The sequence below is a fragment of the Pelodiscus sinensis genome, chromosome 9 (genome assembly GCF_052426305.1).
Source record: "Pelodiscus sinensis isolate ZL-2025 chromosome 9, ASM5242630v1, whole genome shotgun sequence".
Classification (NCBI taxonomy): domain Eukaryota; kingdom Metazoa; phylum Chordata; order Testudines; family Trionychidae; genus Pelodiscus; species Pelodiscus sinensis.
Window position 1 is genome coordinate 26649148 of NC_143060.1, and position 22238 is coordinate 26671385.

At 43.2% G+C, this 22238-nt stretch overlaps 1 protein-coding gene across 1 annotated transcript in view; it reads left to right on the forward strand.

Moving 5' to 3' along the window:
• The window catches only part of ST6GALNAC5 (ST6 N-acetylgalactosaminide alpha-2,6-sialyltransferase 5), a 126257-nt gene that overhangs the window by 95206 nt on the left and 8813 nt on the right, over positions 1–22238 (forward strand). The window contains exons 3-4 of the mRNA XM_075936290.2: positions 6850–7259; positions 15667–15774. Of these exons, the coding sequence (XP_075792405.1) occupies positions 6850–7259; positions 15667–15774 (518 nt within the window). The remainder of the gene's footprint in view (positions 1–6849; positions 7260–15666; positions 15775–22238) is intronic.

The following is a 22238-nucleotide window of genomic DNA, read 5'->3' on the forward strand; positions in this document are numbered from 1 at the left end:
AGGAACATCACAAGCCTTTATAATCCTTAGGATTGTTAGGGTCCCCAAACCGTCACAGGCCTTAGGGCTGATGAAGGACACAAAACCTGTGTGGTGACTGTAAGCCAGGGAGTGGGGCTATGGGAGAGTGGATTTGTGCTCATTGCTTTTGGGAAGAGGCAACAAGGAGCAGCGAGGATGAGGCAGGATAGTTTAGCACTGCAGAAAGAAGGAAGAAGAAAGTACCTTCCCTGGCTTGTGCAGCAGGTGAATCTCCTGTTGTTTATAGTAGTGTGATTCCCTGTTGATGGCAGGTCGCTTGTTGGATGGGTAAGTGAAAAAGGCAGTGAAGTGCTAATGCTTCCTGGTTGGCTTCGGCTCCTGCTCCTGACTGTCCCTCTCCTCATCTGGATCCTGTGCTCCAGGTAGCACCCACCCCCTAAGCTCCCTGTAAGTTGTGTGGCAGGGCAGGTGTGCAGCTGCTAATTTAGTCCCACCCATAGGTTTAGGGCTGCCATACAGAAAGCTTCCTGGCTGGGGAAGAGCGCTCCATCAGCAGCAGAAGCTGGTAAGGAAAGAGACATAAGGAAGAGGCAGGGAGGGAGTAAGTACATGGCTGGGAGAGGAGTTTGGAGCGTGCAGTAAATGTGGGCGAAGGAGAGGTTTGATGACAGCAATCTGATTACAGCAGCTGGGTTTGCTCCTATAGCTTCCTGGTCTGGGAGAGAGGGAGCAAATTGGATGGGGGTAAGCGGAGGAAATGGTGGGAGGTTGGCATCTGTGCAGTGAGGTGGGGACAGAAGGGAATTTGTTTGGGGTGTCTTAACTTGTTCCCATCTGGGCTGTAGGTAGCAAGAGCTAGAGTATCTGTCTCAGCACAGCAGCCCTAGTTGGGTTAGGACTCTCTCTTGGGCTTGAGCTGGGGCAGGCTGTTTGGGGTGGTGCCAAAATCTCAGATGGGTTAAAAGCTTTTACATGGCTGTTGAATACTGGAACAAAAGACATAATCATGAAGATGTCATGAGCTAGATTTCAAACAAAGTTTACATAGGTGTTCATGGCTTACGGTAAGAAAGAAAAGGATTCTTTTAACAAAAAATTTTTTAGTGCTGTAGATTTCTGCAAACTCTGATCTTAATGATTTTTTTAATCCTGTGTCACTAGTTAATATGTGGCAAATTGTTAAATTGGAAGAACTTTATCATAGATCCTGTTTAATTTGTTTGGCCTTTCAATTGGAGTTGGATTCTGCACAAGTGCTCTGGGGGATTCTACTCTTTGAGTTAGTGACACACACAAGGTGAATGTTTCAAACCAGAACTTTTATCTGTTTTACAAATCTCTGATTCATTTGCATAGCATGGATCCTAAACATTCCCCAGAGAACATGTATAAGCCTGAGTGAATGCCTTTCCCTCTCCTTTCCACTATCAGCAAATATTGTATTAATATTTTCAAGGACAACATGACTATTTCTAGCGGATTCATAGATTTGTTTAGCATCTTAAAGCTGTGCATATTTTTTAGACTTTTACTTAATGATCATGTATTTGGTTTATTTATATAGCTATTTGCAGTATGCCCCATTTTGTTGAGTTGTTAGAAAAGATGATAATCCTTTTACTCCAACAGTAGTGTTAGTTTTCTGTATTTGATTTCATATTAAATAAACGTCTTAAGCATTACTCTTTGTTAATTATCCCTTGTTTTAATATATTGTCTTCCATATCTATGGACTGTTTAAAATATATATTTATACCTAAGTTTTTTGTCTGTACTGGGACACTCTGCACATCCACATACAACCTCAATATTGGTGGTGCACATAAGAAATTTCAACCTGCCCAAGGATGGAAAATGTTACAGGAAACACTGCACATCCCCGCACATCCCCACACATCCATCCCTCACCTAATCCTCATTTCTCCCATAGGCCTGGTTTCCCCCCTCATTAGCCCCTACCAGAAACCTCTTGCCACTCAGGTTTACATACACCTCTGTCCTTTTGTCTGCACCACCCCCTGGAAATCTGATGGTTTGGGGGATGCAGCCAGGTGTGGGAGATACTCATGAGTAGGGATGTTACAATGAGGTTAAATTACTAATTGAATAGTCAATAGAATTTTTATTGACCACTTGATTAGTCGATAAGGGAAGGCAGCCCAGCTCAGTCCCAGCTCATGTTGGGTCCGGGACCAAACCCCACTGTGGCCCTGCAATTTAAAACTCAGAAGAAGCCAAGAGCAGGCTGCCCGGCTCCTATTGCCTGGGACTGAGCTGGAACTGAGCTGAGCTGCCTGCCCAGCCGGAGCAACCTCTCTACACAGCAAGCCTGGGCCTCCCGCGGGTAGAGGCTGCTGCCGTGAAGCAGTTCCTGCCCGTGGCCTGTCTGGGCCACTGCAGACTGAGGTTGCTGCCAGACCAGCTCAGGAAGCTGAGGTGGCTCTTTGGGTCTCCTCCCGGCTACCACAAGTCTGCTATTGGCAACCCTCTCAAGCTGTTGAGTGACATGATGTGGGCTCAGTCTGTGAAAGGAAAAGGGCTAGAGACTGGTTTGTTAAACACAGCAAGCTTAGGGCTCCAAAATTCACGTGATGAGCTGAGCACTGAGGTCACCAGAACGGATATTCCTTAGCAGTGTTACTAATGCAATGTTAATTGCTCTGGCAATTTGAATTTAATCACCTACGTTTTGCTCCAGAGCATTAGGTCTCAGCTAAGGGAATCCATGCAAGTCAGTTAACTTGCCTTTTTTTGCTATAAAGTGCAAAACAGACAAATACCATTAGAATATGTCCGGACTTGTGCTTAACAGCTCGAGTGTAGGGTCTTATAGTTCAGAAACAGGTTATCAGACTTACTTCAGATTTTATTGAAAAAAAAACCCCTCTACAGTATCTTAAGAGCTGATTTACATATTTTGAGAATAATACACATAGAAGGTGGGGTTGAAATCAGACTTATACCAGAAACTCATGTTCTCTTTTAACTGTGATGCAATAGCTGTCACTCTTTTAGTGTTTCAGTGCTTGGTACTTGTTCTCCTGTGTGGTTGTAAAATGTAACATTCCAGTTAAAGTTTTTATCATTTTATTGGCACAATTTACAGTAGGAAATTTTGCTATCATAATCCAAAATTTCTTCATTTCCTGAGATATTTCTGATGTCTGTGTACTTGTAAGAGTGACTGTTGGAGATGACTCTAATAGATAATATAATACATAGAGAATTTGTATCTCTCTTACAAAATTCAGGTAGGCTGTGTCTAGACTGGCCAGTGTTTCCAGAAAATCAGCCGCTTTTCCGGAAAAACTTGCCAGCTGTCTACACTGGCCGCTTGAATTTCCGCAAAAGCACTGTGGGTATGTCTACACTACCCTCCTAATTCGAACTAGGAGGGTAATGTAGGCATACCGCACTTGCAAATGAAGCCCGGGATTTGAATTTCCCGGGCTTCATTTGCATAAGCCGGGGGCCGCCATTTTTAAATCCCGGCTAGTTCGAACCCCGTGCCGCGCGGCTACACACGGCACGGAGTAACTAGTTCGGATTAGGCTTCTAATCCGAACTAGCTGTACTCCTCGTGGAATGAGGAGTACAGCTAGTTCGGATTAGGAAGCCTAATCCGAACTAGCTACTCCGTGCCGCGTGTAGCCGCGCGGCACAGGGTTCGAACTAGCCGGGATTTAAAAATGGCGGCCCCCGGCTTATACAAATGAAGCCCGGGAAATTCAAATCCCGGGCTTCATTTGCAAGTGCGGTATGCCTACATTACCCCGCTAGTTCGAACTAGCGGGATAGTGTAGACATACCCTGACTTCTTACTGTAAGAAATCAGTGCTTTTTGTGGAAATACTATGCTGCTTCTGTTCGGGCAAAAGTTCCTTTTGCACAAAACTTTTGCACAAAAGAGCCAGGGTAGACAGCTCGGATTTGTTTTCTGCAAAAAAGCTCTGATTGCGAAAATGGCGATTGGGGCTTTTTTGCGGAAAAGCATGTCTAGATTGGCACGGACGCTTTTCCACAAAAAGTGCTTTTGCGCAAAAGCGTCAGTGCCAATCTAGATGCTCTGTTCAGAAAATGCTTTTAACGGAAAACTTTTCCGTTAAAAGCATTTCCGGAATATCATGCAGTCTAGATGTAGCCTTATAGTTTTATTTACTGATTTCTAGAATATTCCTTTCTGAAGACAGAATCTGAGATATGGTACAGATTTTAAATCAACCTTAAAACAAAACTGTATCCACAAGAACCAGATGTTTTTACAAAGAGAAATGTGCAAAAGAACTAAAACTAGAAAGGTAGAGCTGGTGCACAATAAACAGGCCCGTGTTGTGCTGAGCTAAAGAGAGAAACTTAGCATTGATTCTTGGGAATCTGACGGACAACTTCAGATGGGATGACCTATAGACAAGATCCCTGGCCAAAAGTGGTCCTTTTGCCCAAAGTGGAACATGGGGTGATGAGCACATACAATGCAGAAGACCTCCGTTTTCTTGGAGAGAGGGAGGGATAAACTACAGTTCTTTAGCATTATGCTCTTTGAAAATGCAGGGTCAAAGCCAACCCAGACCAGCATAGAAATGGAAGAAGACCCGTAGGTTACTGCATTCTTCTTAATCAAGGGAATCATTATCCCACAAGAGCCTATTAAAGGGCCGCATCATGAAACAGTCCTGACTTCTTAGTACAGGCAGTCCCCAGGTTACGTACAAGATAGGGACTGTAGGTTTGTTCTTAAGTTGAATCTGTATGTAAGTCGGAACTGGCGTCCAGATTCAGACACTGCTGAAACTGACCGCCAGTTCTGACTTACATACAGAATCAACTTAAGAAACCCAGGCGTCCCCAAGTCAGCTGCTGCTGAAACTGATCAGCAGCTGATTCCAGGAAGCCCGGGGCAGAGCAACTCTGCCTCGGGCTTCCTGTAGTCAGCCGCTGGTCAGTTTCAGCAATGGCTAACTTGGGGACGCCTGGGGCAGAGCAGCTCGGGTGCTGCTGGGTTGGTCCAGTAGCACGGCCGCTCCTCGGTGTTACTGGACCAACCCAGCAGCACCCCAGCTGCTCTGCCCCAGGCGTCCTGATTCAGCCACTGCTGAAACTGATCAGCAGCGGCTGAATCAGGACTCCTGGGGCAGAGTAGCTGGGGTGCTGCCGGGTTGGTCCAGTAGCGCCAAGGAGTGGTGCTGCGGGACCAATCGGCAGCGCCCCACCTGCTCTACCACAGGCCCCGGGCTTTGCTCCACATCTCCCTGGTCTGCTGGGGTGGACACTAGCTGCGTCCCCCCCAGCAGACCAGGGAGACGCTGAGCAAAGCGGCGGAGGACCCGGGTCCGGACCCGCGGCCGCTTCCAGATCAGCTGGAAGCGCCGCTGTCCGGCCCGGGTCCTGCGCCACTTTGCTCAGCGTCTCCCTGGTCTCCAGACCAGGGAGACGCTGAGCAAAGCGGCGCAGGACCCGGGGCCGGACCCGCGGCGCTTCCAGATCAGCTGGAAGCGCCGCAGGTCTGGCCCCGGGTCCTGCACCGCTTTGCTCTGCGTTTCCCTGGTCTGCAGACCAGGGAGACGGGGAGCAAAGCGGCGCAGGACCCGGGGCCGACCCGCGGCGATTCCAGCTGATCTGGAAGCAGCCGCGGGTCCGATCCCGGGTCCTGCGCCGCTTTGCTCTCCGTCTCCCTGGTCTGCTGGCTCCTGCAGCAGACCAGGGAGACGGGGAGCAGCTTGTCTCGCTCCGGAGGAGGCGGGCTGCGGGACCAGGCGTCCCGCCGCTCCACTCCTCCGGGGCGAGAAAATCCCCGTTCGTAACTGCGGTTCCGACATAAGTTGGATCCGCGTAACTCGGGGACTGCCTGTATACTGTATAATCGCTGGAATGGAACTTACCCTCTACCTTGTTGCATATTCAATTATCTTTAGCTTTCCTTTTTTTAATTCTTACTTCTCCTGTTAAACAATGAAATAAGATAGATAATGATGCTTTATCTATCTATTAATAGCCTGGCTTATTTTCATGGACACTTATGGTTTTCCTTTCTCTTCCATTTCCTTGTGAACACACATTGTATGGATGTATCTTTTGAAGATGTCTTGAAAGCCAATATAGAAAAAGTGCAAAGCACTAGTTCTCAGTGTGATCATAAAATGTGTTTATGCTTTAAAGACAGACCCGTATTGATCAAACTTTATGATAATATTGACCATGATTTTATTTAAAATGACTGCAGTTATATGCTGAACTTTTACCAGAATAACATTAACACTGCAGATGACAGTCCAAGGAAAACTACTTGCTGACATTTGGCAACAAAGCAACCTGATTAAAATAGTATTTCCTTTCACCAAACCTATGTTTTACGTAACAGAGTTTGTTATAACAAATAAAATGTAAACAGACAACATTTACCTACCTGACAGGATATTTGGAAAGCACTCTGAAATCCTTGCACTACAAAATATATAAAAGTTAATTAATTAGTAATGATCTATTGTCTAATGCAAGGGTGGGGAACCTCAGGCCTGGGAGCCAGATGCAGCCCCCAGCTTGCCTGGATCTGGCCCCCGAGGCTCAGGGATCTCCCCCACACACATGTTGGGGAGCTCCCACTGGTGCTCCAACCCCTTGCCATCCACCCACAGAGCTAGAGCACACAAAATCTACTAGCCTGATTCTTTTCCCCCTCCCTTCTCTCCCCCAGGCTCTGGTGTACTAGGGGAATGTGAGGAGAGCCTTTTTCCTTCTCCGGGGCTTCTTACTTTCCTTCTCACCTGTGTGTGGCCCCCGACTGATTTTTCAAAAAAGGTTCCCCACCCCTGGTCTAATGGATGAAAAAATGATTGCTGTTAATTTTGAAGTTTCTTTTGTTTCTTGCAGCCTTTGAAAATGCACTGCAAGAGTTGTGCTCTGGTTACCAGTTCTGGACATCTCGTGGGAAGCAAACAAGGCAACAGAATTGACCAGACTGAGTGTGTAATACGAATGAACGATGCACCCACTCGAAGTTATGGAAAAGATGTTGGAAACAAAACTAGTCTTCGAGTCATTGCACATTCTAGTATCCAGAGAATTCTGCGAAACCGCAATGAACTGTTAAATATGAGCCACGGTACTGTGTTTATCTTCTGGGGTCCCAGCAGCTATATGAGACGAGATGGAAAAGGTTTGGTTTATAATAATCTGCAATTGATGAATCAGATACTACCTCAATTAAAAGTATATATGATTTCTCGGCACAAGATGCTTCAATTTGATGACCTCTTCAAACGAGAAACTGGCAAAGACAGGTGAGGAAATTTATGTGAATGCATTTGGGGAAATTTCAATAGCTGCAAAATAATGACATTTATACTCATCAGTTTCAGATTAATGCAGAGGGAACATCAGGCCCATTAAATGTGTTTATGGTTGTAATATGATTTTTACATGTAAATAACACTTAGCCTTTGTAACTTAAATAAAAAAAATAGGCATCAAAATAATTTGTATTGGATATTTGCCTGTTAATCTAATACCAAAAATGATGTGTGTGTATATAGTCAAGCAAGAGAATTGCAGAAAGAAACAGACAGGAGATAGACAATGCATTTTAAATCTCACTTTGGGGTAATAAACCTGAATGCAATTTTTTACTGCTTTTGAAACATCAGAATTGATGAGTTTTACTTTCTTATGGAGAAAATGCTACTGTTCTGTGAATCATAATGGCTATTTATTGAATTTAAGCATTCTTGGAACATTGCTGCTGTCAAAGCGTCCTGTAAAACAAACACACACTCTTTTTCATATATGAAGTGCTTCTGAACAGTTCATCTTCCATTTGTACCTGGGAAAAAGGAAGTAGTTATGATAGTTGCATCTTCATGAAACTCTGTGCAACTTACAGACCAATCTTCAAATGAAATTTTTAAAAAGTGACCCACCGCAGGACTAGAGTATTTTTGTGCCTAATGTAGAAATGGGTTTTTAAGACAAGGGCTTTTTAAAGTAAAATACATTTGTTTTTACTCCTATTTGAAAATACTAAATATGCAGCAGTAAAAATGGTATACGGTCCCCATTGCAAATGAACAAGGAGGTGAGCACATAGTAAGTCATGTTGCACTGTTTTTTCTCCATCCTAGCAATTTACCAACAAAGTGCAGCCCGTGCAGCTGGTCTTAGCATTGGGCAGCCACAGAGGACAGGGGGGATGTGTCCTGTCTTCCAGGCTGCAGGGAAAGGACATAGACAGAGCCACTCTGTGGCAAACTATTATGCCCTTGGCTGAAGGGACCATCTTTCTGTTGTGTTTCTACAGCACCCCATACAATGGGGGCCTGGTCCATGATTGGCATTACTGCAATACTGATAATAAATAATAATTATAGTATGTCCTTTACTTTGTTTTAAACAAAAGAAACTACTTCTTCAACCTGTGGAACTCCTTGCCAGAGGACATTGTGAAGTCCAAGACTATAACGGGGTTCAAAAAAGAGCTAGATAAATTCATGGCTATTAACCAGGATGGGCAGGAGTGGTGTCCCATTGCCTCTGTTTGAAACTGAGAATGGGTGACAGGGAATAGATCACTTGATGATACCTGTTCTGTTCATTGCCCACTCCTCCTTCTTCTCTGCTCTGGCTGAGTAAACTAGGAATGGGGGAGGATTTTTATTCTGTGCTGGTAGAGCCCCTCCTCGCAGCCGTCATTTCCTTCTGCAACTACAGTGAATGGAGTGGCCCTGCCACCACTTCTAAGGTGAATGTGAGAAGCAGAAAAGAGTAGGATGTAAAATCCCATTTCTTTTTTAACCAATTAAACATTAAGTTTAGCGAGTTAACTGATTAAATGAGGGCGGGGGTGGGTTCTCCAGCCCAGCTGCTCCCAGTCCTGTGTTGGGCTGCCAGCTACTAGCCCCCTGTGGGTTGGGAGTCAGCAGCCCCGTGTGAGGACTCGGTCGGGATAGAGCAGCCCTCCACTCATGGCGGGCCACAGGCGGGGGCTGCCCCTCAGGTAATGGTTAAGAGTTAACCTTAACCCAGTTACCCATTAACATCGCTAGAAGACAGGTGGCAGAAGACCGGATACTGGGCTAGATGGACCTTTGGTCTGACCCGGTATGGCCGTTCCTATGTGGCTTTCCATAACCTTTACAAGCCCACACCATAAAGGAGAGGATCATTGCAACCAAGTTCACTGTAACCCCAGTGTTACTTGTGCATTGCTGCCTAAAAGTCCCATATAGGCTAGGGCTCTGCATAGGGCAAGCAGAGCTGCCCCCTAAATCTTGCCCCTGCTACACTGGTTCCACCCTCTGTGGCTCTGGAAGTGTGGACAGGTACTGCTAGTATAAGCATAACGTAACTACGACTAGGCCTAGTTGCTAAAGTTCCTCTCACATTCGCCTTAGAAGTGGTGACGGGGCCGCTCTTCATTGCAGAGGGAAATGACAGCTGGGGGAGGGGCTCTACCAGCACAGGAAAAAAAACCCTCTTCCCTCTCCTAGTTTACTCAGTCAGAGCAGAGAAGATGGGGAGTGGACATTCCCCTGGGAAATATGCATTTAAGGCTTTAGGAAGGTGTATGGAATTAGCTGCACACCCAGTATGGAGGTGAGGGAGACTTTACAGCAGGGGTAGGGTGAAGTTCAGAGCTCCCCCCCCCCCAGCATTGGAAAGCCCATGCTAGCACTCCAGCCTCCCCACTATCCCTCTGCGGGGCTATTGCACACACAATTCACTAGGCTGTGGTGTGCGGAGTGTCCTTCTCCTTCTCAGACAGGGGCCAGGCCAGGCAGGGGGTTTTGTTTTTGTAGTTTTTTTGCTTCTCACTTGTGTGCGAGTGCAACCCCTGATTTTTCTGTGGATCAGCCACTCTGACCCAAAAAAATGTTCCCAATCTCTGGTTTACAGCAAGTGTAATGAAGATTACAAAGTTTCGCTGTGGGCTAGGTAGGGCAATAGGTTCAGGCTCTGCCTATAGAGCAATGCAGTGCAGCTGCTCCCAGTCATAATATCTCCCCAATCTTCTCTGATTCTAGAAAGAGTTACTGCCTTCTCTGTTATCTGGCCAGCTCTGCTGGCTACAAATGGGGGAGGATGATGTCATGGTATCAGACACATAGCAGGGATATGAGCAGTCCTTAGTGTTCACAGGGTGAGTGTTTTTGATGGTTTTGCAGTTACACCTGCTCAGAGCATGTCTTGTCCTATAGGAGAAGTGAAAAGCTCCTGAAACTCACTTAATTGTCTTTTGATTATCCTATAGCTGAGTTTATTGTAAGCCCAGTTCTGGGCACCCCCAGCTGTGCAAACCAAGGACACTCAGAGTATGTCTAGACTACATGCCTCTGTCGCCAGAGGCATGTAAATTAGACTACCCAATATAGTCAATGAAGCCGGGATTTAAATATCCCCGGCTTCATTAAAATAAAAATGGCCGCCGTGCTGTGCCAGCTCAGCTGATCATCGGCACAGCGTATGAGTCAAGACGTGGATCGGTCGACAAAGGAAGCCTTTGTTGACCACTCCCTTATGCCTTGTGAAACGAGGTTTACAGGAGTGGTCGACAAAGGCTTCCCTTGTTGACCGATCCGCGTCTTGACTTGCGCGCTGTGCCAACAATCAGCTGAGCCGGCACAGTGTGGTGGCCATTTTTATTTTAATGAAGCCGGGGATATTTAAATCCCGGCTTCATTGACTATGTTGGGTAGTCTAATTTACATGCCTCTGTCGACGAGGCATGTAGTCTAGACATACCCTCAGTTCCTTGTAGGATCTGGTCTTGCAAACAGGTTGTGTTAGTAATAAGGTGCACACGCATTGTATAAGAAATGCTACTTTAAAAGGACACCTATGACCTTGAAGGACTAAGAAGATTAAAACGAGATGAAAATAAATGAAAAGGCAGCACAAAAGGAGGAGGAAAGAAGATGAAAAGGAAACATGGGCAGGAAGGAATTTGTAGAGAGATAATTACAGAGCTGGGATACAGGAACAGAACATTGTGTAACCCAAAATATCCTCTACTCTTTTTTCCCTTTTGAATACTACTGAGTTATTGACTACAAAAAACAAAGAGGAAGAAATCTGATTGTAAGGATGCAATAATCTAACCATTCATTTTTGTCTTTAGTATTATGAGGGAAAGGATAATTGGCTGTATCGTGCTTTATTTAAAAAAGGACAGATTTTTAAAAACTGAAGGAGAATCTTCAGAAAATGTCACCAAGTAAACAGTATGGCAAATGACCAAGACTGCAGAGTAATATACTTTGATATTACAAAGTAACTGTACTTGAAAATAACGTCGTAATTGAATAAGGGTACATTAAGAAAATATGATTCAGAACCAATATTACAGTAATTAGATAAAGGAAGCGTAAATGAAATAACTTTAGGAAGAGTATTTCCACAGAGATTATAAATGAGATTTTGGTGGAGCAGAAAGGCCTTTAATTGTAATTTAGTGTGCACTACAGAATTATCAGAATATTGTGTTAGTTCATCATATAAAAGAATATCTTATAATTCCCCCTAATAAGCACATGACAGCTCTTCATATTCTTTCATTACAGTTGATTAGGAGTAAAAAACAGTAGATTTTTTTTTCTTGGACTCTTCTTCAAATCCTTTGAAAGAAGGCAAGACAATGTAACCCTTTTTCTATACTATAATACTGCGGAGGTGGTATTTAGAGAAGTGGAAGCATTAATGGTGGTACTTGAAAAGGTTTTCAGATTTAAATTCGTTATGTTCATTGCTTGTATTTTGTTTAAAACTTGTTTAAATTCTTTTCTTTTTCTTTTTATTGAAACCTTCAGTCAGTACTAGGGATGTAAGTGACTAGTCAAGCAGTCGCTACTTGATAAGCCTAGGGTTACTGGGTAGCTAAGTCACTACTCAGCTACTCGCTTCCCTCCCTCCTTGCTGCCTCTGTATCAGGCAGCAAGGTGGGGAGCAGGAGCCAGTTCTGGGACGAGCCAGCTTAAAAGAGCAGTTCTTACTACATTTAAAAGGCAAAGGTGCAGCAGTCCCGGGGATGGCGCAAGCTGAGACTGCTGGATACTGGTTCATGCCGCTCCTGGGAGCTAACCCCTCTGCAGCTCAGCAGGAAGCCCAGCTCCTACGACATTTAAACTGCGGAGCCACAGTGGAGGTAGCAAATGCCCCGCCTTAGTGACTAATCGAGTAGTCAATGCAAATTCCATCAACTACTCAATTAGCTTATTAAACTCTACATAACATCCCTAGGCAGTACCAGATTTACAACAGTGTTGCTGGTGCTACGGGGCTGGGCCCATACTAAAGGCCTTGTCTCCACTTTGTGGTGGATCAACACTGCAGCAATCGATCCACCAGCATTTGATTTAGTGCATCTAAGCAGAATATTAGAAGAGTAGCTGGCATAGACGGGAAAGTAGCCCCGCCAATATTGCCGCGCATAAAACGCTGAGGTGAGTATGCGTAGCTGATGTAGATTGACAGTGCTGGTAAGTGTAGACAAAACCTTGACTTTCCACCACTATTCACCCCTTTTTTCTGGCCAGCCAGGGCTTCTCTCCCCAACTCCTAGCTCTGCCTGGTGGCTCTGCCCCCAACACCAGCAGGCAGCCTGGGGCAGAGAGGAGCCCTCAACTGCTGCTGCTCTGGGCCAGTGACCAAGATTTGTGTTCCCCGGGGGTGGGGCCCACCTCTCCTGGCTACTCTGTAGAAGGGGCAACCTGGAGAAGTTGGAGTCTGCAGCTCCTTGCCCCCAGCACCACCTCCACTGTGAGCACCAGCTCCAGGAAATTAGGGCTGGGCCAGGCTCTGGGGGATGGGGCAACTCGTGGCTTCTGCTGTCCTGCCCCTGGAAGAGGGGAACCTTGCTCTACATAGTCTCAGTGGTGCCCGCAGGCAAGTCATGGGGCGGGTGGGATGCTGGGATGGGCAGTGAGGGAGGTTTGTGTATTTTGGGGTGCTAGGCAGTGGGGGGTCTTGGTGAAGCGCTAGAGTTGTGGTTGGGCTGTGGGGAAGGGTATAGGACAGTGGGGGTGAGGGAGATTTCTGTGTGTTGGGATGCTGGCTAGTGGGATGGTTTCTGTGGGGTATTGGATAGTTGCGGTGTGACTGAGGGTGTGGGGCATTGGACAGGCAATGGTGGTCAGGGCACTGTGCATTTGGGGATTGGATGCCTGGCATAGAGAGTCCAGGAAGTGCTGAGTGGGAACGCTGGGTGACGTGGCATGGGCCCACCCCCATAGGGAAGGAGTACTCTGGCAGCATAGGGGTGGGTGGGCCAATGTGCACCTGGCAACTGCCCATTTGTGTACTGTGCCCTCATACAAGGCAGAGCAAGTATGCCCCACTGTGCCCCATTGTTCCCAGGATCAACCTCCTCATGCCATATTCTCCTCCTGCCCTCATAGGGACTCACAAAAAGTTAATCCAGGCCTGCCGTAAGAGTTATAGTAACTAACAAAGTAATTGTCTCTAAACTAAAATGGCTGGACCGTTCTGACAATGTCCTGGTTCTTCTGAGCTGTGTTGATCCTAGACACCAAGGGAATCTTTTCTGTTGAGAACAGTCTATTTCCCCAAATCTTTCATCTCTGGCATATAAACAAATTCTATTCTTGTTATTGCACCTCTGATACGTAAAATTATCATTTGTATTGTAGTAGTGCCTACAGGGCACTCAGATTAGGGCCCCATTGTGCTTGATGCTGCATATACACATAGCGAGAGATCAGTCCCTGCCCCAAAAGAGTTTACACTTTAACTAAACATGGAAGAGCAGAGAGTAGGAGAAAGGAAGTAATACTATACCCATTTTACTGATGGGGGGAACAGAGGCACAGAGAAATTAAAGGTCAGATTGCTGAACAATTCCTCACATAAGCAGTCCCATTGCTTTTGCATCATAAACTTTAATGTAATGTCCCTTCTAACTTTTTTCCATTTGTGAATGGAATACATTTTGTTATGTGCACCAAAGCATGTGCAGATGTGCACCACAAGTATAAAGGCATGCTGCCGGCTGTGGGTGGATGCAGGAGCTCTGCTTATCAGCTGGGCTGCATTTGAATCTCTCCTGAGTGACCGCCCAAGTGCCCAGCTTACAGGGAACACTGCTGCCAAGGTGAATAAGGGGTATGGAATCTTGCCTTAAGTGACTTGCCCAAGGAGATGGAAGAAGTAAAGCTAGGAATTGTGCCATAATCTGTGTCCCCAGCCAGTGCCTTAACTAGAAGACTTCTGTGATAATCAAGTGCTAATGGAGTGAAGTATGGGAAAGCCTGGATGGACTCCAGTTATCCCAACCCCATACAAATCAGACATGGTGGTAAAGTGTTGTTTAAAACAGTCCCCTTACACCAGAAGCCATAAAATGCTAGAAAGTGGGTCCTGATACCTGTGAAGATGGACTGACTTTTCAAGGCATGACATTCTCAGGTGCCCAAATACCATGATGATGGACACATACATGGCTGGAAGGAAGGGCTGCTGTCATTACTATTCTCCCATAGCAGACAGGTTCATTCCTGAGGTGATTCAAGCAGACTAATTTATGCTAGCCATTGGCCTCCTCATCAGTAGTAAAGGGTTGAGGCTAATAGATGGCATAAATGTTCCTTGAAAGCCTCAGTAATAACCCTGTCAGTCATATAAACACCCAAGAGTGGAATCAAATATGCCTCTTTTAAAGACTGCCCCAAGCTTACAGAAATTCAGCTAGCCAGGGAAGAGGCTGCCACCCTAGGGTATCAGGATTACTTCTCAAGTGGAATCCCACATTGTTGTTCAAAGATCCCTGACGCAATTAATGAGATTCAGGCTAGGTGGAGTCAGAGATTCTGATCTGGTGACAGAGGTGCTACAATGAATGGACAGCAATGGCTTCAGTCACTGAAGAAAGATTTCCTTGCTAAGAATCACAGGCTACATCGTCACTGCCAGTTCTTCCTGCTGAAAATATGCTAATGAGTCTCATTAGCATAAGTCATAGTCTCATTAGCATATTTTCTGCCAGAAGAACTGGCAGTGAAGACGAAGCCACAGTCAGCCTTCTCAGTTATGGCACACAGTGGCTGAGGAATGCCTAGAGGCCAGCACTTGCAAAAGCTCTTTTTAGCTAGATCAACCTCTGGGGCCAAATTCTGGTCCCAATGAAATCTGTGTCATTATTTACACAGTTCATGGCAGCAAACCCCCATTGGGTCAACAGATCTGGGTTAGTGCTAAAAACAGCAGTGTAGAAAGAGTGCTTTGACATTGCTCGGATGGAGACATGCTTGGGTCTTACTGTCACAACTTCAAAGCACTGGCTACACAGATATTTTTAGAGCACTAGTGCAAACTCTGAGCTGCATAGACCAGCATTAGGTTCTAAATGCTGTGCTGTGTAGCCAGGCATTTGGGTGATGATTTCCACTGAGCAATTATCAATACTGGGTATTTTTCTGGTCCTTAACTGGTATTGGAATATCAGTTCAGGTTTGGGGCTATAGTTGCCCTACATTAATGACAATGAAAGCAGTTTCCAAGTAGGTTAATCCACTGATGGAGAAGGTAGTCTTAAACACATTAAATGATGAATGAATAAAAAAGGTGGTGTTTGCCAAATGTTCATAACCCTTAACAAGAATGGAGAAAACCACCCAGAAATTACTTTAGATATCTATAGAATTATTTGTTACCCTGGAAACTTACTTATGTTTTTACTTTCAGGAAGATATCCAACACTTGGCTTAGCACAGGATGGTTCACAATGACTATTGCATTAGAACTCTGTGACAGGATAGATGTTTATGGAATGGTGCCACCAGATTTCTGCAGGTAAGATGTATTTTGGAAGCATTATTAGCTAGCCAGGTTGAACAGTGTAGATAAATATTGAAATCCTTCAATTTTGTTTTCAAGAAACATGTCGATAGTCCTTTTGAAGCAATTAATTAACATGTCCCAGGATCTGGTTCAGGAAACAACAAACAGCATTTAATTCTGTTATATAATATATTAAATGTTTTTGTTCAGATAGTAGGAGAATTAATCCATCTTGTTGGTATCTTTTAGCCTTTGAATATTTATCAGCTAAAACTAATGTACTAATTGGCATGAAATTAATCTGGAACATATTAGCTTCAATCCTCCTCTGAAGGGATTTTTCATTACAGAAGGAGGGAAGCTTTAACAGTTTGACTAGATTCTAGATTAAGATCCCTGTTCCCCTGACATATAGGACTTGCATAGCTGGAAGACTTGCCACCTAAACTGCCCAATCAAAATTTGCACATGTAAAATGGATGGTTAATTTTGCTATTCGTGCACAAAACAGGGGCAGGGTGCGTGAGCAGTGGGTGAGCATTGGCCTTGTAAACCGCGGGTTGAGAGTTCATTTCTTGGGACCTTTTAGGGATATGGGGCAAATCTATCAGGGATGGTACTTAGTCCTTCATGAGGGCAGGGGACTGGGCTTGATGGCATCTCAAGGTCCCTTTCAGCTCTATGAGATAGGTATATCCTCATTAAAAAAATGTTGTTTGCAAGTGAAAGAGGCAGTACTCAGATTTTTACCAGTGAAACTGGCTAATTTTGGAAAGTTTTTGGTAACATATGTAAGTTCAGCAAGAGATAACTTGATACAAAAATGGATATTGAGACATTTCACGACAGTAAATCTTGGGCCACATTCAGTGCTTATCTATGCAACAAGGGGAAGAGATTCAGTACAACTTTTTCCGTGCTCACACCCCATTTTAATTAGTGGGTACTTAATTACCTTTTCTGCTCCAAACTCACTGATTTCATTGAGGTCTACTTTATCGCTAAAATGATTTTCAGTGGCCAGGAAAGAAAGATTACTGAGATGGGTTGCCTTATTATATCATGGAGGTATGGTTTCTTTTGTATTAATTCTTTTTAGCGTTGAAAATGACTATTCAAGAACTTGCATTTTTGCTGACCGTGAAAAAGTAGCTTATTGACAGGATCTTTACCATTTCCAATGTCAACACCAAATTGTACATGGTGAGAATCTTTATATATTTCCAACAGAACACTGACTACTATATCTTGGGCTATCTCTACCAGTGCTCCCCAAACATGAGGAGCTCTTCAAGAATCAGATGAGATCAGATACTCCAAATATCATAAACATTTCTATTGCACTTTGTCTACTTGAGTTATCCTGTCAATTCAATTAGATAAGACCTTCTTCTTTTTCATACTTTAAAACTGTAAAGTTCCTGGCACCATTATTGGCTGTCATGTCCAGCCCCATAAATGGCCACCCTCTAGTAGTAAAAACTTAAAAAACAACAAATAGTCTAGTAGCACTTTAAAGACTAACAAAACATGTAGATAGTATCATGAGCTTTCGTGGGTACAGCCCACTTCTTCAGATGACCAGTCATCTGAAGAAATGGGCTGTGCTCACGAAAGCTCAATTTGAAGAAGTGGGCTGTGCCCACGAAAGCTCATGATACCATCTACAGTAAAACTCGATTGGTCTGGCATCCAGTGCTCCGGCACTCCTGATGGTCTGGCACCATCGGGAACCCGGAAGTGCTCCGGGCAGCCGGACAATTGGAGCTGCTCTTGCGCCCGGCTTCCCTGATTCAGCCGCTGCTGAAACTGACCATCAGCTGAATCGGGGACGCCTAGGGCTGAGCAGCTGGGGTGCTGCTGGGTTGGTCCCGCAGCGCCGAGGGGCAGCGCTACGGGACCAACCCGGCAGCACCCCAGCTGCTTTGCCCCAGGTGTCCCGATTCAGCTGCTGCTGAAACTGACCAGCGGTGGCTGAATCAGGGACAGCTGGGGCAGAGCCGGACTATCGGAAAGGGGGGCTATGAGGAGTCTGGGATGGCATCCCCCCATCCCACCCCAGACCCCTCATAGCTCCCCCTTCCGATAGTCCAGCATATCTGATAATCCAGCACCCCCTGGGTCCTAAAGGTGCCAGATTATCGGAAGTTACTGTACATGTTTTGTTAGTCTATAAAGTGCCAGACTATTTTGTTAAATTTTTCCTGTTACAGATTAACTCGGCTATCCCTCTGAAACTTCTAGTGGTACGTGAATTGATCCCTATGAATTTATGACTGTTCTGTATCCGTGTAACACTTTTTAATTCAGTGTAATATAAGGCAGCCACTTTGATGGGAAAGATTATGCACCCCAACTAAGCAGGCTTACATATAGATGAACAAAGGAGGGCAATCCCTGCTCCAGAGAGCTTAAAATCTTCACTGTGACCGTGTGTAAAAAGTTCATAAGAATTAATGTACTGTAACCAAGTAGCATAATATTAAATTTTACTACTCTTTATATAAGACCATAAGAATGGCCATATTTGATCAGACCAATAGTTCATCTGTCTAGTATCCTGTCTTCTGGTAGTAACTGGTGCCAGATGCTGCAAAGGGAATAAACAGGGCAGGGCAATCAAGAAGTGATTCAGTCCCAGCTTCTGGCGGTCAGAGTTTGTCTCTTACCGTTATGACTAATAGCTCTCAATGGACCTATCGTCCATGAATTTATCTAATTCTTCTTTGAACCCAGTAATACTTTTGGCCTTCACAACAAGCTCCAAAGGTTAACTCTGCATATGTGAAGTAGTATTTCCTTATGTTGATTTTAAACCTACTGCTTATTAATTTCATTGGGTTGACCCCTGCTTCTTGCATTATCAGAAGGGATAGCTAACATTTTGCCAATGACATTATCTATACCATTCATGATTTTATATAGTTTTCTCTTTTTTCAGACTGAATAGTTCCAGGCTTTTTAATCTCTCTTCATATGGGATTCCATAGTCCTAATCATTTTTGTTGCTTTACTTTTTCCAGTTCTAATATGTGCTTTTTGAGATGGGGTGGTCAGAACTGCAGAGTATTCTAGATATGAGGATACAGCAAAGTTAGAAAATATCATAACGCCACTGTATTGCTTTCTAACCCTTTCCTAATGGTTCTTAACATTCTGTTTGCTTTTTTGACACCTACTGCATATTGAGTGGTTGTTTTCAGAGAACGACTCCAAGATCTCTTTCTTGAATGGTAACAGCTAATTTAGACCCTATCATTTTGTGCATATGGGTGGGATTATATTTTTCCAGTGTGCATTACTTTGCATTCACCAACAGTGATTTCTTCTGCCATTTTGTTGCCCAGTCACAGAGTTCTTTGAGATCTCTTTGCAACTCTCCACGGTTAGCTTCGGACTTAAATCTTGAGTAATTTTGTTTCATCTGTAAAGTTGTTTTATCCTTTTTTTGCAGATAACTTTTTAAATGTGTTGAACATCGCTGGTCCCAGTATAGGTCTGTGAGGGACCTCTCTCCACTGTGAAAACTGATCATTTAGTTCTAGTCTTTGTTTCCTATCTTTTAACTAGATATTAGTCCATGTGAAGTCCTTCCCTCTTTCACTGCCTATTTTGCTTAGGCCTTTGGTAAAAGACCTTGTCAAAGGCTTAAGCAAACCCCAAGTGCATAATAACTAATACATTGCCTTTGTCCACATGTTGCTGACCCTCCTTATAGAATTTTAATAGATTGGTGAGACATGATTTCCATTTACAAAAGCCATGTTAACTTTTTCCCAATTTATCATATACATCTGTGTCTGATAATTCTATTCTTTACTGTTGTCTGGTACTGAAGTCAGGCCTATTGTCTTATAATTTCTAGAGTCACCTCTGGAAATTGTTTTGTGTTTTTTTTAATTGATGTTACATTAGCTATCTGCCAGTAATCTGGTACGGTGATTTATTTATACCAAAGATAGTAGTTCTGCAATGTCATATCTGAGGTCCTTCAGAACTTAGTTGAATACCATCTGATCTTGGTGACTTATTAATGCTTAATGTATTAGTTTGTTCCAAAAGCTCCTCTATTGACAAGCAATCTGGGACAGTTAGTTACTCAGAATTGTCACCTAAAAACAGTGGCTCGGCTGTGGGATTCTTGCTCACATCCTCCATACTGACTAGTAATGCAAAGAATTCATTTAGCTTCTCTGGAATGGTCTTGTCTTCCTTGAGTGCTCCTTTAGCATCTTGCTCATTCAGTGAACCCACTGATTGTATGGCAGGCTTCCTGCTTCTGATGTTCTTAAAGAAAATTGATTTAGTTTTTGTCTCTTGCTAATTGCTCTTCAGATTCTTTTTTGGCCTCCTAATTATATTTTTACACTTGACTTGCCTGAGTTTATGCGCCTTTCTATTTTCCTCAGTAGGATTTGACCTCCAGTTTTTAAAATAAATCTTTTTGTCTCTAACTTCCTCTTTTACTCTGTTTAGCCATGATGCCATTTTTGGTCCTCTTATTCTTGTTTTTTAATTGGGGTATACATATGATTTTAGCCTCTGCTATAAACTTGGTTAATATGTATAGTTCAATGAAGAAATTATAGTACAATGGTGCATTTACCTGTTCATAAAGATGGGAAAAAGCAGTTTAATAAGCAATGGAATTTAATTTATCCCTATTAAAGGGCACAGCCTACATCTGTGCTGTAGTTTGGGGAAGGTCATCTACAACGGCCCCTTAAAAGAACCCAGTGCTCCCATAAATTCCACCTGAACTGTCTGGTTTGTCCTTAGTCTGCTCGTTAAATTATAAACTGTTGTGGCAAATAAAGCATGATACCTATATTCAACTATATGGATACAAAATACAATATGTTGTCTACTACTGGAAATGTGCACAAAAGGCTGAAGATGTCCTGTGGTACATTCAGAACAAGGTATTTGAGGTCCAGCAAGATACCAATTTGTAATAAAAGATGATGTCATTATTTTCCAGATTAAAATCCTCCTAATATAATGCTGATTATTTAGTTAATATCAAATACAAATATATTAAAATGCAATATCCACTATCCTATTCAGAGTTAAAATAAAACCAAATTCCTCTTACTCCTTTTTAAAGTATTAATTAGCAGAGTAATGAGTGTGGGTGATCACTGTCATGGAACTAAATTAATATCACATCTATTATTTCAGAGGTATCATATGAATATTACACAGTTTGTTCTGTTAAAATCATTAAGTTTTAAGATGATAAAACAAACTTTTTTCTAGCAGTACAGGAGGCAAAATATTCTGTTAGAAGAACTTTGTCCTGCAGAATGAGTTTTTCATTGTCAACAAAAACAACACTTAGGTGTATAAATCATTTTGTAGACTTACTAAATTTGATATTTATGAGTGTTAGTAGTTGCATTGAAAATGGAATGGTTGACCTGAGTGTGGTGATTTTCTGTTGTTGTGCAACATCATATGTAAGATTGAATTGTTCACCTTTGCTCATCGTTTTATTGGATTTTTATTAAAGGTGAAGGCAGGGCTGGAATAAGCTCTTCATAGGCTCTAGGCACACTCATAATTGTAGGTCCTTTAAATTAGACTATTTGGAAATATATAAGGGAGACATGCCCTATCACTTATACACCTAATATCACTCACTTTAATTTTAGCTCTTGAAAGTGGTGCACCATGTGAGAAATTCATGGTACTTCATTCTAAAACAAGAGCCATTTTGTTGTATACTACAATTATATTTAGGATTCAACTGATAGTTTAATGGGCTAATAAAGACAAAAGTAAGGTGATGTTGCTGCCAATATAACTATAAAATCCACAGAGCAATGCATTGTGCTGCAGAGCTGATAACTTGGCAACATTGTGTCTCAAGATCGTTCAACATCTCTTATGAAATAGCAGTACTTTGGCTGATGCTGGCCATACATTTCCACTAGAAATAGTACTTAGTAATAGTCTAGGATTTCTGAAACACAACTGTGAAATGCAAGCACTGTAGTAATAAGCAAACATTACTCAAACATTTTCCATCCTTTGGCGGGTTGAATTTTTTTATGTACATTACCAGTACAAACAAACAACCTAGATATAATATATATTTTAAACAGCTTGAGGGTATGGAAGACAAATTTAAAACAAGGGATAATTAACAATGAGCAATGCTTATGCTTTTTATTTAATATCAAATAAAATATTATTTTATTTTTATTTAATATCAAATATTTTATTTAATATCAAATATTTTATTTAATATCAAATAAAAAGAAAATTAACCCTGGGGCTACATGGATTTTATCATTCTTTCTAACAGTTCATGCTAGTAAACACACCAAAATAGGGATGATTAATTGAATAGTCGATGGAAATTCCATCGACTCTTCAATTAGGCAATAAGGGTGCTTCTGCTTTGAAATGTAGCAAGAGCCCACCCGGCTGTTGCTACATTTCAAAGCTTGAAATGCTGCATGGAGCCTGGG